This window comes from Cynocephalus volans, chromosome 1 (assembly GCF_027409185.1).
Source record: "Cynocephalus volans isolate mCynVol1 chromosome 1, mCynVol1.pri, whole genome shotgun sequence".
NCBI lineage: Eukaryota > Metazoa > Chordata > Mammalia > Dermoptera > Cynocephalidae > Cynocephalus > Cynocephalus volans.
This window is the reverse complement of record NC_084460.1, coordinates 27,945,910-27,964,160: the sequence shown is the minus strand read 5'-3', so window position 1 is coordinate 27,964,160 and position 18,251 is coordinate 27,945,910. Positions and strand designations below refer to the sequence as shown.

The window sequence follows — 18,251 nt, the reverse complement described above, 5'->3', positions numbered from 1 at the left end:
AGAGCTCAGTGACAAGGAAGATTTTTACAAAAAGACATCCACCACGTAAAAAACCCTACTTTGTGTCTAGCTTGGGGCTCCGGCCCCGCAGTTCTGTCCATCCCTTCCCCAGGGAGGAGGGGTCCCTGAGGCTGTAGCTCTGGGCTATGCTCCAGCCATCAGGAAGGTGGACATGCAAGGCCCACGATATGGACTTCAGACAATGGCGTCTTTGCCCCTCGGTGGCGTTGGTGGAACTCGTAATGCATTCGTGTCCTGCCACCCCCAGAAGGGCGGGCGGCCTCAGAGCACGGCCAGGTTGTGGCAGGACTTGGAGCGAGCCTTGAGTGCCCGGCGACGGGAGCTGCGGGCCGTCAGACGTTCCAGGAAGCGACGAGCGCGCTGGCCGAGGCTGGCCGGCCGTCGTGGTGCTGGTGGCTCCTGGGCCGCGCTGTCCCGGCGGCGCAAGCGCAGTTGGCGCACGACACCCTCGAAGAGTTCAGCCACATTGTGCTGCAGAGCGGCTGAGGTTTCAATGAATTTGCAATCGAACACCACAGCGCAGGCGCGGCCCTCTGAGGGGGCGGGGTCAGGCGAGCCGGGGTGGAGCCATAACCGGAAGGCGGAGATAAAGGTAGGAAAAGGTGTGTTCACTTATTATTTTTTTGTTTTTTTGGCGGCTGGCCGGTACAGGGATCCGAACCCTCGACCTTGGTATTGTAACACCGCAAGCTAACCAACTGAGCTAACCGGCCAGCCCCAGAGGAGGTGCGTTCAGTCTCAATTGGAAATAGTTTTTCCTGTGACCATACCTGGTGCTGATGTTGGGGGAATCAGAGATAAATCAGATCGAGCTTTGAGGATTTAGTTCACCACAGGCTAGTGACTGATGTTGATAGCAGAACGAGGTTGGGAGACAGGGAGGCAGGGACCAGGTTGAACACTAGGTAAGGGGTCTAATTTACTGTGCCTTGGAATTACCTGGAGGAATTTGTTAAATGCAGATTCCTGTGACCACTCTCAGGGATTCTGATTCGGTAGGTTTGGGATGAGGCCTGGGAACCTACGTTTTTACAAAATCTCCAGGGATTAAAACTGGGGATTCCAGCTTTTTTTGGATGTCTATCCACAAAGGCATATGGTCTTCCAAGTCCAGGATGCCACTGGACCTGAGTTCTAGTCCTCAGTGCCTGATGATTCTGTGGAACCGGCTTTCCTTCTTTGGGTCTCAGTTTCCATATTTTTTAGATTTTACCCCATGAGTAGGGCCATTTTAAGATTTTTATGGGCCCCACTTGATATGTCAAACCTATTAAAATATTCCCCATCCCACTGTAAACATAGTTTATATATAACTTTAAAAGTTTTGGTTTGTAGTTGCTGGCTGACACAATATTATGTTTTATAGCAATTAAAGCTTTGCGAAATTTGAATTTACAATTTTTTCACTGTATTTTGGAGCCAATAATGGTCTTTTTCATCTGTCAAATGAAAGCTTTTAAAAAGCCCTTAGGCACTGGGTCTATCGTATCTTGTGGGTAAAGTGTCTCTGATTGAGAGCATGGGGAGCCATAGGGGAATTTTTAAGCAAAGAAGTGACAAGGTCAGCTCTGGTTCTGGAATACTCTGGCACCTGGCAAGGAGGACTGATTGGGGATAGAAAAGTATGAGGATTGGCTAAAGTGGAGATGACAAGATAGGGCAGAGGCTGTGGTAACAGAGGGACAGGAATGTGGGATTAATGGAGGTGGGCTTGACAGGACTTGGGGACTGGTTTGGGGAGGGTGGTGAAAGAGGAGGCAAAATGGTTCTTAGCTTCCAGGCTCAGGCAAGTAGAGGCAGGGTGGCGGCGGGTTGGCAGGGGCAGACAGTCACTGAGCTGAAGAACACTGGAGCAGCAGCAGTAACAGTGGGGCCAAGAGAATGGGTGGGGTGGGGTAGAGGGCTCACCTTCTACAGAGACTTCTCGGCAGCGGGCCAAGTCCGCCTTGTTGCCCACGAGGATGATGGGCACGTGGTCCGCCTGATGTGTGCGCCGCAGCTGAATACGGAGCTCAGAGGCGCTCTCGAAGCTGCCTCGGTCGGCGATGGAGTACACGATGACGTAGGCACTGCCCACCTGCAGGCACGACTCCTGGCTCCAGCTTTCATCCTATGTGGGGAGGGGCCCCAGACCCATCCTCAGAGGGTGCGGAGGCCCTGGCTGAGAAAGACAGGGCTGGGATGGTCTAACGGGTGGGATGGGGCTGAAGTTTATACTTTGGACAGATTTGGGAGGCAGATTCTGCCATAATTCCCTGTGTCACCTTGGGAAAATCACAGATCCTCTCTGAGTCTGTTTCTCTGTTTGAAAAATTGGGCCAATTATACTACCGCACTGCATTCTCTCATTTACTGATAACTTCTGTAGGCTGGGCACTGGAGACAAAAAGTTTTCCTAGTTTCCCTTCCCGATAAGGAGGGTTCTGGCTTTGCCTCTTCAGCTTTTTTGTCTGGTTTCTGAGGAGGGCTTTGCTTTGGCAGACAGTCCTTTAGTCTTTCTGCATCCAGAATTAAGAGAAAAAAGGAAGAGCGAGAAGTGAGGCCACAAGGCTGACTTCAGGGGGAGGCATTTTTCAGGACAGTTTTGAAGAGAGAGAGGCGATGGAACAGTCATGCAGTGTTAAGTTCAGAGGGGATGGGAGAGGCAAGGGACACTTTAAGAAGTGGAGTCCTTTCACTCCACTTGTGGTTTGACCAAAGAAAGCAAAGAACTGGAGTGAGTTTGATATTCCATTTTGGATGGTGATCTTTTGTCAGGTACAGCACTCTGAGACTGGACCACCTGGGTAACACTTTATTAGTGTTTAATAAGACACAGTTCCTGCCCTCCAAAAGCTTATGGTCTGGACGGAAGGCTAGGGGAATGGAGAGTTATAATGCAGCAGGATAAGCCCCATTAAGAGAGGCATATGCAGGTGGCTGGAGGAGCTATGGCAGTGGGATGGGGAGGCCAGAAGAACTCAACCTGGCAGAGTGTGGGAGGGCTTCACAGTGGACCAATGAGGGGGGTTTGAAAGGATGAGCAGGTCAGGCAGGAGAGAAGAGATTCCAGACAAAGGGAACAATAGTCAGAGCTAAGGCCCGGAGTGGGAAAGACTGAGTGTGATGGAAGCATAGGTGTGAGTGGGAAGAGGCCAGAAAAGTTTTCTGATAACCAAATAAGGCAGATGAATAGGAAAGCATCAGATCCACGGTTAACGTCACTATCAAAGGGGATACGTTCTCAACAGACGTATCAATCAATCCCCAAGCCAAATAGCCCTGGGTGAGTCAGACAGATGTGGGTTCTCAACCTTGACTATGGACAGGTTCCTTCCTTCCTCTTGGTCTCAGTTTCGCTATCTGTAGAATGAGAGGGTGGGTCTTGACCATTCATTCATTCACTGCACAAATAATATGTGTCAGGATCACAAAAGCTGGTTGGTGCATGGACTTGTGGGTAAGAACCCATTGGGAGTGTGATTAAAAATACAGATTTCAGAGCCCCACTTTTTTAGAGGTTCTGAGGTAAGGCCTGAGAATTTGATTTTTAATAATTTCCAGGTGACCCTGATGGTCAGCAAAGCTGGGACACTACTCGATGAGCCAAAGGCCCACCCACTTCGGTCAGATTCTGTCTCTCTGACACCAAAGAACCATCTAGCCCATGGATGGAAAGGATGAAAGCTTATTCCAACAAGCTGCCACTGCACAAACCCTCTTTGGGAACTCCCTTCATAGTCATTGACCAGGGAAACTGGTTCTGTTTCCTCATTTTACTGAAAGGAAAGCCAAAGTCCAGTGAAGAGAAGAATACTTTCTCAAGGCCACACAGCAAGCTGGGCACAGAGTTCCAGCTCCTGCCTTCTAGTCCAGTACCCTGTCTCCCAGTGGGACTCCCAGTCTGATTAGCTTGCTGGATTCTGCCACATAAGATTCTCAACTGCATCCAAAAAGTAGGTCCTCCCTCACCAGCCTATGACCTCCATGAGGCCCAAGGACAAGTCTGCTTTATTTACGGCTGTGTCTCCAGCGTGCTGGCCCATGGTAGACACCCAGCAAGTATTTATGAATGAAATGTGTGAAATCTGAGCTGAAGGTTCAGAAGGTGATGCTCCCAGGGGGGATGGGGAGGGGCAGTCCTACCACGTAAAACTACAGGCTCTGGGGTTTTGTAGATATGGGTTTGAATCCCAGTTTCTGAGAGCTTTGGACACATTACTTAACCTCTTGAACTTCAGTTTCCTCATTAGAATGGGAATCAGAAGACTCATTGTATAGTTTTTGTTTTGACTGAATGTCATAATACATGTCCAGGGATAGCACAGAGGCTGATACTTAGGAAAAGGGTGCTCCATAAATGTCCACTGCCGTTATGAGAATCATCATCATCATTATTATGCTCATTTAGACCTGGGTTTTCTTTTATGCTTGTTAAAGAGAATTGGTCACATAGCTCCTTCATCCCTACCCTTTGGACCTATCAGTGGAGCTGTCAGCCATTCTTGTCAATCATCCAACACTGTCTTCCTAAGCTCCACCTGTGGGCAGGGCCTCCCTGAGTGTTAGGGGAGGGGCCTACTACTTAGAGAGATGGGATCCCTGGTGATTTTTAGGTCCTTCTCTTTTGCTTAGGTGTATTTTCTCAGAGTTCTACAATGAGCATGTATTACCTGTATAGCAAGAGTAACATAAATCCAAACCAGATAAGAAAATCATAACAGGGATGTGTCTCTGCCTGCTGCTGTCTTTCTGCTCTAGAAGGGAAGAACACCCTTTGGTTTCACTTTTCACTAGCTACCAAGTTATAATAAATAAGAATGATCATTTACAATTCTTCACCTCTGTTCAGCACTTTTTCATACTCCAAACTGGGCTCACCTCTGAAATTAGGTAAGAACTTTAAAAAACCAGTTGATGAGGAAGGCAGGAATGATTGACCCATTTATCAGATTAGAAAACTGAAGCTCAGAGTGGGTAAGTCAATTGCACAGAGCTATACAAGTAGGAAGAAAAAGAAAGGAGAATTCAACCTTAGGCATTTTGGTGCCAAATTCAGTGTTCTTTCTTTTGCACAATGTGGGTAGGTGAGGTGGGATGAGGGTGGTAGTCATGATGGGGAGGCCTGCGGGGGGAGAAGCATATCCTGGGATGCTGCTGGGAAGGGACAGCAAAATGAGAAAAAGGGTCAGGGTTATGAGGTTCTTCTGTCTTTGGGTGGGAAAGCTGCTTAGGAGCTGTGGTTTTTGGGGTGGTGGTGTTGAGAATGGCTGCAGTCCCATCCCTGCTCCGTAGTGTCCCAGAAGGGGACAGGAAGGAGTCTGGTACTAGGCTCAGCATCCCTCCCCACAATCCTGCTTGCTGTGCCATACCAGTTTCTCGGCCTCCCAGGTGTCCATGACCACCAGTGTGGTGTCCTCGCCATCCACTGTGAGGGTCCTCTCATACACATCTTCTGCAACCGAGGGAAGAGCCAGATCTCAGGGAGGAGAGGAAGGCCTGGGAGGGTGTGGGGTTCCCTAGCCCCCCTTTTGGGTCACATCACTCCCTCCACTTCTCCTTGGAAATGCTCACCACACTTAATTGATGTCTGTCTCTCCTGGAAGGTCAAGAAGCTCCATGAGGAGCCCATGTCTGTCCAGCTGCCAGCATAGTACCTGGCGCATAGTAGGTGCTAGAAAGTTGGTTTGGTTGATTGAATGAGTGTGGGGTGGTGTGGTTAAAGTTGGGCTGGGAATTCTCCCAGTCCTGTCTGTCTGGCTTAGTGAATGCTTCAGGCAGGTCATGTTAGCCTCTCTGGGCCTCAGTCTCCCCATCTGTAACACATATGGGTTCTCACTCTTGGGTGGTGGGTCAAGGCTGGAGAATGAGCCTGGCCAGAGTGTTCCTGCCTTCTCTCTGCTTTTAACCAACCCCCCTACCCATTCACGCTATGTCCTCTCAGCCAGTCCTGCAAGGCCCATCTTAATTTCTTCTGTCCTGTCCCTGTACCCCATCATCTTGGGGCTCCCGACCCTCAGCTCACTGCATTTCTTGGGAATAAAGCAACCCAGGGCCCAGAACTCGGGGTCTGAGAGTCTCCATTCTGGGAAGGATCTTAGTTTTACTACAGGTCATGGTGGCCGTGGATGGATGTCTATGGGACTAGGAGGATCCCAGAGTCAGGGGGAGTTGGGACTTGGAGGTTCTGAGCTGGGTGGAAGTCCAACATTTCTTGACACTCGTGGAATTCAGAATTACTCCCCTTATGACATGGAAATGAATCATATACCTCTCATCCCTGGGAAACTGGCAAAATTCTCATTCTAGTCAAGGAATTTCCCTCCCCTAGATCACTGTGTGGGCTATGCCCCGCACAACTCTAGTGCGTCATCGTTCACTTCATAGTCTGTGTGAATGATGTCCCTTAGAGTTGAACAGTGCATGACTTGTACAACTGTTCTTGGAAGCCCTGCGTCCCTGGTGACAGGGCTTTCACTCCTTTGGTCACATCCCAGCCCAGACCATAGGGTCCTTACCTCCCAGCTGTTCATGAAGGTCCCGCTCTTGCTTCCCTGCAAAGAGGCTGGCCAGGCTGGTCTTCCCTACGCCAGGATCTCCAAGCAGCACCACACGGTAGAGGGCCTCCCAGGAGCCTTCAGAGTCGCTGGATTCAGAGGACCAATCATGGGCAGGTGAAGGTTTCCGGGCGGGAGGGTTGAGGGAGGCTGATTGGCCTAGCCGGGGATGCTGGGATTGAGTGGAGGGTGCTGTGCACAGGAGGCCAGGCTTGTGGCCCCGGGAGGACAGGGGCAGCGGAGTGCTAGCTCGCCGATGCAGGGAGGTCTTTGTTTCCTGCTGGGTGTTTAGTGTCATACTTGGTAGGGGGGGCTTTGTGCCTGTCTTCCTTCCTTCCAAAAAAAGGGGGAATGGTCGGTGTGCCAGTTGCTTTGAGCCCCTTCTTCTGTAGGATCCTGATGAGCTGCTGAGATGGCTTCCTCCAAAGTCCCCTCTTGTTCACATGGGAGGAGGAGGCCCCTCAGCTCCTTGGGGTGGGGGCTTTCTGGCTTCAGGCCCAAGGTAAACCTGGGTCTGGCTGGAAGGGTTGAGTGTGCAGGCTGTGAACACACACGGGCATGCACACCCAGAAGCCATTTCCCATGCCTAGACAATAACCCACCCCCGGTGGCACAGACAGACAGAGGGGCAGATGCGCGGTGGGATGTCCACGCATGCACACACATTCCCACGGACCTGCCCCTCCCATTCGGAACTTGAGACTCTTGTTATGAAAGCCATCTGAATAGTCCCCATCCTCCCCTTCCCCACGGTTCTGGGTTTGGGGGGGTGCACAGCGGGTCGCGGGCCCCCAGGGGGTTTTACTTCCGCTGTCCGATGATCTCACGGGGTCTGTGGAAGAGGCAGGACGGGGTGGGCTGGTACCCCAGAAGGGCGAGGGGACTCTGGGGGTTCCCTCCGGCTGTAACCCGAGTGCCCTGGTGCCATGGGAACGGCGCGTCCGGCCCGCCCCCTGCGTGAAAAATTCAGGAGCGGCTGGCGCTACGGCCTCCAGCTGCTGTCGGGGGTCGGGAGCTGCGAGACGGCCAGCCCCAGGTTTGGTGACAGAACAGAGTCCTGACGGGGGACGGGGAGGGGAGCCCACAGGGCCGGGAACTCTGTGCCATTCTTGGAGTCTTAGTCTGAGCTTTCCCAGCCCTGGACCCTGGGGGTGAGTCCCCCGATCCCGGAGGGGTTCCTTGTTCGAGGCTACCCAGCCCTCCGGGCCCCAAGTCTGAAGACCCTGGCCCTGGGACGCGGTTTCGAGGCCCCCCGCCCCGGCCTGCGCTGCAGAACCCGCATGCAGGCGTCTGGCGAACTCCGCTCCAACTTGAGCAATTTGGCTGCGGGTTGCGCGGAGCTTTACCTCGGCGTGGCGAGGAGTCCAGGGTCCCCCGCCGCCTCGGCTGCCGGGTGCTCCAGGCTGAACCTCCCGCCTCGGCACGCAGCCCCTCAGGCGGGTCCCGCCCGGCCGCTCGGGCCTGGGGAGGAGCCGCGGCCCCGCCCCGTCCAGCCCCGCCCCGTTAGGGCAGCCCCGGGGTTCCCGCCCCAAGGACTTGGCCGCTCGGCGACTTCTCTCAGAGGGCACAGCTCAGCTGAGCCACCGCCTCCAGTCCTTCGCCCAGAGTAGGCGTGACGGGATTGGGGTGGGGGATGAGAAAGGAAGGGTGGGGGGGGGGCTCTGGATTCCTGGGTCTGGATCCCCCTCTGCGTCCGCATCTGTTCACTCCGTCAATGGGGCGCACAAACTTTAGCGCTCACAAAAACCACTTGGGGAGTTTTCTAAGTTCCGCCTCAGTAGTACTGGGGGAGAGGTTTGGGAATTTGCATTTCAAACAAGTGCCACAAGTGATCCTGATGCAGATATGTAGTTTGTGGACCCCACTTTGAGAAACTCTGCTCTGGATGGAGAATTAATTTTGGGAGGGGGCTTGCGGGAATAGAGAGCCCAGGAAGTTTGCATTGAAGAGTTAGGAGTATCTTAATTTGGCATCATTCGTTCACATTCATTCGTTCGTTTACCACTTGAAGATTAGCTGGGCCTGGGACTCAGGCCTTGACCCCTTTCAGCCTACTGTCCCTTTCTATAATGGTCCCTGGCTTTTTTTTTTTTTTTTTCTTCTTCAGATCTTCCCAGGCATCATGTAGGATGAAGAAAGAGACACTGATCTTGGCATAGAAGAGAAGTTGGCTTGTAGGGCCCTGGTGAATGCTGGCCATTCATGTTGCCAGGATCCAGGCTTTTTGAGGAGGTCTTGAGGGATTGGGGCGGGTATGTGTGTGGGGTTTTGGAGACCAGGCTGTACCTGTGGGTGGGGCTCACTTTCATGGCTGAGGGGTCCAGGTATCCAGCTTGGAGCAACTTCCACAGCAGCCAGGTTGACTTGCTGAGCCCCCGCAGGTCTTGGGGTAGATGCTGAACGCCCTCAGGCATGGCCTCCTTCCGTTGCTTGGCCCTCTGAGCTTCCCTTTCCCACCTGCAAGACCGGCTGTGAGTGGGGCAGCACCTTTGATGGTCTGGGGAGTGAGGTGGCTTGGCTTCCATCCCAGCTCTGCAGCTCAATTACTGTGTGACCATAAGCAAATCAACTCCTCTCTCTGGGTTTCATTTTCTTAAAACCGTAATGTATCCTTGCTAAAAGACCTTTGATTGTCTGTAATACAAAAGCCTGAACTTGGCATCCGAAGCCTCTCGTACTCTGGCTCCTGTCTTTTGCATGGTTATTTCAACCCCTCCTCCCAACAAAGTTCTCACTCTGCCCATGCCCCACTCTTTCAGACACATTCTGTACCTTCTGCTGGGATACCCTTTCCCCTACTCATCTTTCATGATGCGACTTAGATACCTGTGTTCCAGACACTGTTCTAAGCTCTGTACACATATTATCTCAGTGGTTCTCAAACTTCAGTGGCTCATTAAATCACCTGGAGGGCTTGTTAAGTCACAGCTTGCTGGACCCCCTTCTTCCCCCAAGAGCTTTTGATTTAGTAGGCTTGGGATAGGGCTTGAAAATTTGCATTTTTGGCAAGTCCTAGGTATTGCTGCTGCTTGCTTGTCTGAGAACCACTATATTATTTTATTTAATCCTCTAAATGAGATAGGTAGCTATTACTCTCTGTGAGGTAAGTGCTATTACTCTTCCCATTTTTAGAGTAGGACTAAACACATGCTTGTATGAATGGGCCAGTGGGTTCTGGTACCATTTCCTTGGCGTTAGGAAGGGAAACATACACTTATCAGCCTTGCAAGGAAGGAAATGATGATTTCATAGATGACAGCCTGGGGCTCAGAGAGGCAAGTCCTTGTGCAAGGTCTCACAGAGATTAGGGGGAGATGCTGGGATTGAAGTAGGTCTCTCAAGTCAAGGCTTTTCCCACCCTCTTAGGTGGGGAAGATATTCAGTTTTTGACACTAGGCATTGCCCCAGAAAATTCTGCCCCCAGCTTCAGAGCTCAGCAGCCTTTGGAGGGTGTGGCCGAGCAGTTTCCACATAATTGGCTGAGATCCCAAGCAGCTTTGGGATCTTGCAGCCGCATACTCCCACTTAGGTCTGCTGCCCACAGCCCTTCCTTTTTATCGCAGCTCAGTAAAGGCTGGCCGCAGGCAGCACGGCTCAGCACACTCGATTCCTTTCCTCGTGTGTTTTCCCCAGCAGCCTCCCCAGGAGCCCTGTGGCCATGACACAGCTGCTTCTGTTCATTGTGATTCTCCTGGTCCTGGGTCATGTGCCACCAGGTAACATCACCTGAGTGTATGTGTGTATGTGTGTGAGAGAGGGAGAAAATGAGGAGTAGGCTCTAAGATCCTGGAGCACAGAGGGGCCTAGACCAGCGTTTCAGTTCTGGGCTCACCACTGATGTGCTGTGTAGCTTAGAGCAGGTTGCTAAATCAGCTTGCACCTCAGTTTCCTAATCTGTAAAATGGAATTCACTCAATAAATATTATTTTGGAAAATATTTACTGTGTGTTAGGCACTGTTATGATTCCTGGGGATCTAGCAGTGGAAGAAAACAGGGTCCTTACTTTCACGGAGCTGACATTTTAGTTGGTGGGGATAGCAAATAAACAGATAAACATATAATATGTCAGGCATGGATAAGTACTAAGAAGAATAATGGATAGAGGGGCATGTGTGTGTGTGGGGGGTGATGGGAAGGCTGATGGGGATGAGTTTTTAAAAGATTTTTTATTTTCGAAAATTTCAAAGAGAAATAAAAAATAGTTTAAAGAACCCCTATGTAGCCATGAATTAACCTCAACAATTACCAGCTTGAGCCAATCCTGTTTGGTTATTCCCCACCCCTTCCTCCCCAGTGAATTATTCTGAGGTCAGTCCCAGCTGTCTTACTGTTTTATCCAAGGTGGGTCTGAGCAGAGGTGTGAGTAGAGGAAGGACGTAAGGGAAGGTTGTTCCAGGCAGAGGGAGCTGCAGGGGCAAAGGCCCTGAGGCAGGAGGGTGATCGATGTGTTTCGGGAGCAGCAAGGAGGCCAGTGTGGCTGGAGAGGGGAACACATGAAAAGTGGGGGGAGATGAAGGCAAAGATGTGAGGAGGGAGCGCAGACCATGGAGGAGAAAACAATAGTTCTGGATCTTAGGGTGACTGGGAAATCCAAATGTGATGATGTCTTAAGAGTATTGATCATAGGAATTGCCTTTGCCTGGGAATCAGGGTCTTGGGTTTCAGACCCTCCACTTAGTGGCTAAAGGAGCTTGGGCCAGTCCCATCCTTTCCTTATCCAGAAAGTGAAAGAGGATTTACCTAGAATGAGCCATGTTTGCTCCAATTATCTAAGCTGTCATTCTCATCGTCTCACCTTCTTCTTTCTTTTTTTTAAAGAAAAAGTCTTTCATTTAATTTAGAAAGTGTTATACATATAAAGTTAACTCAAAACTTGGGAGTAGTTTTCATTTAATTTTTCTCTTTGATTGTTATTAAACACGTAAAGAGAAAGCCTATGGCTTTATAGGGATTATAATAATCGGATGTGGCGAAGACTTTGTTCATTAGTTGGGATATGGCAGAGAACAAGTGGTTTTCAGACTTGGCATTGGAAGTAGAGCACATACCAAAGATGGAAGTACAATAGTCCTCCCTTGTCCATGGGGGGTGTTCCAAGACACCCAGTGGGTGCCTGAAACTGCAGTGACAATCTCACCTTTTGCTTGTTGCCAGGCACTGTATTTACTATGTGCCAGGCACTGTCCTAAAATGATCCTATAACTGGCCTCTGAAAGAGTTGTACAAATGAGGGATTTGAGGCCAAGGTCACTCAACTGGGAAATGACAGAGCTGGGATTTGACCCCAGGAGGTCTGAGCTGGGTTCACACCACACTGTTAACCATTATACCACACACCCTCTTCAGAGTATGAATTCTTTGTCTCACAGAGATTTTGAGGCCAACACTGTATCATTCTAAGATTCTCTGCCTTGGTAAGATGGAAGAATGGGCTGAGCGGCAGGGCTGAATAGAATTCGTGGATCGGCCCACGAGTTCTATTCAGCCCTAAGCCCATGAGTTCTATTCAGTTCTAAGGCATCGTTTGAGGATTATGTGGGATCTCTTTTAATCCGGGGAAATGTAGGGAAGCCTTTCCCCTCCACCTGCCACTCAGTCCTAGTTCTTCTGAGTTGCTTGTTCTCTGCTTGTCTGAGGCCATGTATCTAGAAGTGTTGCTGTAACAGACAAGTCTGTTGAAGTGGTCCTAGTCTCTCCTCACTTTCCTACATCTGCTGTAATTGGCCATCACAGCACTCTGATCTTTTTCATCATGATACCACAAACTTTATTTACAGTACTTATTCGCTTGGTTTTAACTGTCTTCCCTTCCAGCTGGAAGCTCCTTGAGGGCATGGACCATGGCCATATTGTTCATTGTGGTACCCTGAGTGCTCTGTTTGTTGAATGAATAAATGAAGGAGAGCTTTCATCCTATGCTGTGACCAAAGACTCTTGGAGGGAATACAGGATCTGTTCCCCAAAGCTTTACCTTTTCCATGGCCCACAGTTGAAATTCCCTCACTAAAACCTAACATTAAATGGGTCCTTATGTGTGAGGGGAAGTTTGTATAATGGGTATGAGTGTGGACTCTGGACCCAGGTTGCCTGGGTTTGAATCCTGGTTCTGCTCCTTAATGGCTGTGTGACCTTGGGTAAGGTTATTAACCTCTCTGAGCCTCAGTTTACTTACCTGTGTAGCAGGATTGTAATAAAACCAATGATAATTGGATAGTATTGTTATGAAAAGTGCATAGAGTGTACCTGGTGTGTGGTTTTACCTGGACAAAAAATTAGTCTTTAACTTGTAACAATCAGTGGTCTAACCTGTGACATGTGGGCTAACCTGGACTCATATATGCAGTCTAAATAGTAACCAATACTCTTACCTATGACTAGTGGTCTAACAAATGACCAGAGACCAAACCTATGACGAGTGTGGACTAACCTGTGGCTTAACTTGTGACCAGTGGTCTAACCTGTGACCCATGGGCTGCTCTATGACCTGTGGTCTTCTTCTGCATAGGGAGAAGTGAATTCAAACGGTGCTGGAATGGCCAAGGGGCCTGCCGAACTTACTGTATGAGGCAAGAATCCTACATGCACCTGTGCCCGGATGCCTCCCTGTGCTGTCTTGCCTACACACTCAAGCCTCCGCCGCCACCCAAGGCTGAATATGAGTAGCTGGTTCTGGGGTTGGCACCCTCGTTCTTCAATAAAACACGTGCTGCCAGCTCCCTTCTTTCTGTTTGCTCACCTGCACTCCCCTCCCTCCAGGAGAGGGGGCAAGGTCCAGGGTGTGGGAGGGATGGCCGGTGGAGGGAGGTTAAGGTGCCCGGGGAGAGTGGGCATTAATGACCATCCTAAATGGTTCTGGCCCTGGCCACATCCCTTTCTCTCTGTCCAACTCTAGAAAAATTACTCAACCTCCTTAAGCCTCCACAGTCTTTTCATCCATAAAATGGGGATAATTAATATCAGGAGATTAGACTTTATAGAAGGAATGCCAAAAGAAGGGCAGAGTTAATAATAAGAGTTAATAATGAGTTGGTAATAACAAAAGTTAGTAATAACACAGTCAATAATAAGCTTCTGGCATTTAGAGTGAGATGCCGCATTGGGCTTGAAAGGCAGGCCCTGTTGAGAATGAAAGGATTCTTCTATGTTGCTTTATCTCCTATTTTAGCATTTCAAGAGTCTGTGCAGGTGAACAGGACCATAAGAATTTTATGAAAGCCGTTTTCATGTAAACAGGAAGAGATGATAGAGGGAAAGTCTGCCTCTTGCAGGCCCGAGGAATTTTGGGAACAGAAAGGCAGAGAAAACAACAGCAGGATAAAAAGACATGTGATTTAATTACCCTGCATCAGTTAGGATTGTATTTGGCTGAAGAAACAGGAAACTCAACTTGCAGGGGCTTTTTTTCCCTCACATAAAAAGAAGTCTGGAGGCAGGCAGCATCATGTCAGGGCAGGCATCTGTGGGATCTTCTTGGGTTGCAATAGGGCTACCCAAACTCCAGGCTTCATGTCCTTGTTTAAAGCAGGAAGAGGGAAGCTATGTTTCTTTCTTTTATCACGAAAGCAAAAACTTTTCTAGGAATCCCCCCCAACAGATTTCTGCTTACATCTCATAGGCCAGAATGGCGTCATGTGGCCACACCTGCTGAAGGAGAGATGGGGAAAGAAAGGATTTAACTCTTCCAACCTCTATAGTAGATTTGAGTTTGGGAGAAAGGGAATTGGGGAAGACCCTCCGTGTCTGCCCACATACTCCCCCTAGTCTGGGATTGAGACCAGAAAGGGGTAAGAGTGTTGGATGTGTTTGGAGGAATGCCAAGGGCAGAGGGGCTCTTGTCCACTGTCCTTTGAGAGTTTCAGAGAAGAGACTGTCCTGGGTAGCTTTGGCCTTAGCTCACATAAGAGAGTGGGCCCTGTGTGGTCAGGCTAAGAAGGGGCGGTGACATTCAAATACCTTAACCTCAGAAGGGATGCTGATGAGGTGGCAGGAGCAGACTCTTGGACAGTTACCTGCTGTCCAGGTGTTAACCCTTTAGTTTCTGGTATGAGGGAGACCTGGGGATATGCCAGAGGCAGTTGCAGTGGAGGAGTGGGTAGCCAAGGGACTTGGAGAGCAGCTACTTACCAATCAAGATGGAAGCATTGAATTATTTTAGTCACAAAGTGCACCACCTGGTTATCAGTCCTACTTCTGTACCTACCTCAGTTCCTGTGTGGTCCTGATGGTGAACTGAGAGCCAGTGAGCTGTTTCAGGGCCCCAAGTGGTGGGGACAAGTTGGGAGTGGAGGTCTAGAGCCTAGAAAGAGGATAGATAAGAACCCCAGAGAGGTCAACTGAGCCACAAGACCTGATGTGAGGTGACATTAGCCTGGTATCACCATTAGCCCTCAGAGAGTCAGAGAGAGAGCAGTTCACCAGCAACTGACTATAGCTGGAAAGCCAGTGGCTGTTCTTAGTGACAGGCCCAAGCCATCCAGGCCCCAGCAGATGCCAGCCAGCACCTGTCTGTCGAATCTCCTCACCCTTACCCCAGCCGTCATATTTGGGAGGAGCAGAGGAGGAGAGGAAGAATCTGAAACGCTGAGCAATTATACCAAAGAGACCAAGCCTCTCTGAATCCAAGAAACCCCAGGAGAATGTTTAAACTGTTGGATTAGAACAAGTTTTAAACTGGACCGAACTAAATTTGGTTCTGCACTCTGACCCCTCCCCCTTAGTGGTTTTAGTAAGAATAAAGCAGCTGTGTTTTCTTTGCATAGCCTCAGGTGTAGTGTGAGTGGCTTTGTGACCTGGCTGCAGTGAAGATGGTGATGACTTCTGGGACTGGGCAGTCACACGCCAGCTACGTGCCACAGGCCGTGGAACCTGGGGCAAGTCACTGCCCAAGTCTGATTATCAGATTTCTTTTCTGCAAAATGGGCCTTAATAACAGCTCCTCAGCGGGTAGCCGTGGGGTCAGATGAGATCATCTAGCACGGGGTAAGTGCTCAGTAAATGAGAGCTGCTACAGTCGCTGTCACCTGGACTGAGCAGAAGGCACGCCACTGGCCTTCCTGTCCTTCAACACGTAATTTCACTTTCTCACACAAAAGCTGCAAGAATAGTACAAAAAAATTCTCATAGACCTTTCACCCAGTTTTGCCAAATATTAGCATCTTACCACCTTTTCTTTCCTCTGTAAATATATTAAAAAATATAATATACTAAAGTTTAAAAAAAAACTAGAAAAAAATCATATACATCTTTCTGAACTGTTTGAAAGTAAATTGCAGACACGATGCCCCTTTATTCCTAAATACTTCAGTGGGTCTTTCTTAAAAACAAAAAAGTTTTGTGATATAACCATACATTAACATGGACAAAATTCTAATGTCCAATCTTCAGAACTTATTCAGATTTTACCAGCTATTCCCATGAAGTCCTTTAAAGCAAAAGAAAATCCCTGGATCACGCATTCCATTCAGGTGTCATGTTTCTTTCATCTCCTTTAATCTGGAACAGTTCTTCAGTCTTTCATGACATAGACATTTTTGAAGAATCCAGGTCAGCTATTCTGTGGAATGTCCCTCAGTCTGAGTTTGTCTGATGTTTCCTCATGACTGAATTCAGCGTATGCATTTTTGGCTGGCATGCCACAGAAGTGATGCTGTGTTTCTCTCAGTGCATCGTACCAGAGGTGGCCAGTGGCCGTCTAAGTGCTGAAGCCAAGACAAACAGACTAGTCTTCTGAAATTTAAACCTCACACGAGCACAGCTGTTTCCCACCTAGTGTCCAAACAGACCCTCATCTAAGCTAATATCCAACCTCCTAAGCCATAACGATGTACCCAACAAGCCAAAGAGACAAGGCACTTCTAGGGTAGAAGCTTCCTCAAAGTAACTCACAGAAGAGGCTTGCAAGCCCAGAGAGGGCTTGTCTAAGGCCATACAGCTCCCAAGGGACAGAGCCAGGGCTTGGACATAAATCTCCAGATGTCAAGTCCAAGGTGGGATGATAACCACACCTTGGTAAGACAGGCCAGTATGAAGGGGAAGCTTTGAGAGGAAGAGAGCCCCCTGGCACTGGAGGTGTGCAAGGTGAGCCAGGTGGGTGGGGGATGCTAGAGAAGGGATTTTTTGCTCTGGATAGGGGCTCAGAAGTACTATTTCAGTGCACAGACACTACTACCCAAGAAGTCATTGAATGGCTGAGGTAATGATAATAATACCAGTTACCCTTTGTAAGTACCAATCACTTTACATCATCCCGCTTAATTCTCACAATTACATGCTATTGTTATCCCTGCTGTTTCTTTAAGGTAACTGAGGCTCTTAGTTAAGCAAGTCGCTCAGATCACACGTCTAGTAAGTGGTAAAGCTGGACTCTACCCTGATCCTCTTGCACTCAGTTTTATCTCCCAGAGTCACTCTTATTTGTACTTTTAAAATAACATTTTTTTCTTATTGTAAAAGTAATACATGTTCATTGGAAAAACTTAGAAAACAGAGAAGCACAAATGAGAAAACTAAAATCATGCTATTTTCACTGCACAGAAATTCCCACAAATAAATATGTGTAAAATATGACTTAAAAATAAAATGGAATCAAACTGTAGATAGTTTGTGTCCTGAATTTTTCACTGGTCAACATATCATAAAAATTTCCATATGTGCTTAGATATTTTTCTGAAACATAATTTTTAGCACTAAAATGCTTGCTGAAATTTCTTTAAAAACTTCCAATTTTTATAACTCAAGCGGTATGTTTAAAACACATTGTGGGAAAATAAGAAAATATATAAGCCTCAGAATATTCACCACTCTTTCATAATTCCTGTTAGCACTTTGGTAGATATCCTTACATATATAATTAACATTTTCACATGCATCAGAGATTCTCCTACTAGAGGAGTTTCTCTTCCTCTGATCAGGTAGATACCTTTGGGCTCACAAGGAAGAGAAAGAACAAGGTGGTTACAGCAACAGATATTGTAGGGAGTTCCGGGTGGGATTGGACGCCTGACTTCTATCACCCACCTCTTCCCCACCTGGATTTTTTTTTTTGTCTTTTTCGTCTTTTTCGTGACCGGCACTCAGCCAGTGAGTGCACCGGCCATTCCTATATAGGATCCGAACCCGCGGCGGGAGCGTTGCTGCGCTCCCAGCACCGCACTCTCCCGAGTGCGCCACAGGCTCGGCCCCCCACCTGGATTTTTGATGGCAGAGTGTTCAGTGGAATTACTTATTATACCAGGGCTAGGGTTAAGTCTGAGAGCCAGGCAACAATCACGTATGGCCCAAATGATCCTTGGGAACTGCTCAAGAAGGCACCTTTTTGGAGACTGATATACACAGTAAGTTTCTACTGTCAATAGAACACATCATATTTCTCTGGTAATGCACCAAAGGAAGTAGTTGGTTATGTTTAAGGGCCATTTTTGTGTGTGTGTGAAAAGTAAGTAGTTTTTCACAATGGAATCGCACAAGGCAGTGTGATGCCTTCACAGCTGTTTGCTTTCCCTGACTGGAAGTAATGTAATTCTCATCTCCCATTCACTCAGGCACTGGCTCAAGGATGGATTTCTCTAGCTTATTTGGACTTTTATTCCTCATATTTGCAAAACTTATATGCGACAAAGAACCTCATATCCAGGATATATAAAAAACTCCTACAATTCAATAAGAAAATGACAAATAAGCCAATAATAGTGTGA

General features: G+C 48.6%; 2 protein-coding genes across 2 annotated transcripts; one reads left to right on the top strand and one right to left on the bottom strand.

The window, feature by feature from the left end:
- Positions 1-282: 282 nt before the first annotated feature.
- REM1 (RRAD and GEM like GTPase 1) lies at positions 283-7,971 on the bottom strand. Its single transcript, XM_063114978.1, has 5 exons — positions 7,904-7,971; positions 6,519-7,075; positions 5,373-5,455; positions 1,930-2,131; positions 283-554 (listed from the first exon to the last, which is right to left on the bottom strand). Exons 2-5 carry the CDS (start codon positions 6,853-6,855, stop codon positions 283-285), a joined length of 894 nt encoding a protein of 297 aa, XP_062971048.1. The 5' UTR covers positions 6,856-7,075; positions 7,904-7,971.
- A 2,244-nt stretch (positions 7,972-10,215) lies between these two features.
- Positions 10,216-13,222, top strand: DEFB124 (defensin beta 124). The gene is made up of 2 exons (XM_063114990.1): positions 10,216-10,273; positions 13,064-13,222. Exons 1-2 carry the CDS (start codon positions 10,216-10,218, stop codon positions 13,219-13,221), a joined length of 216 nt encoding a protein of 71 aa, XP_062971060.1. The 3' UTR covers position 13,222.
- The last annotated feature ends 5,029 nt before the right edge of the window (positions 13,223-18,251 follow it).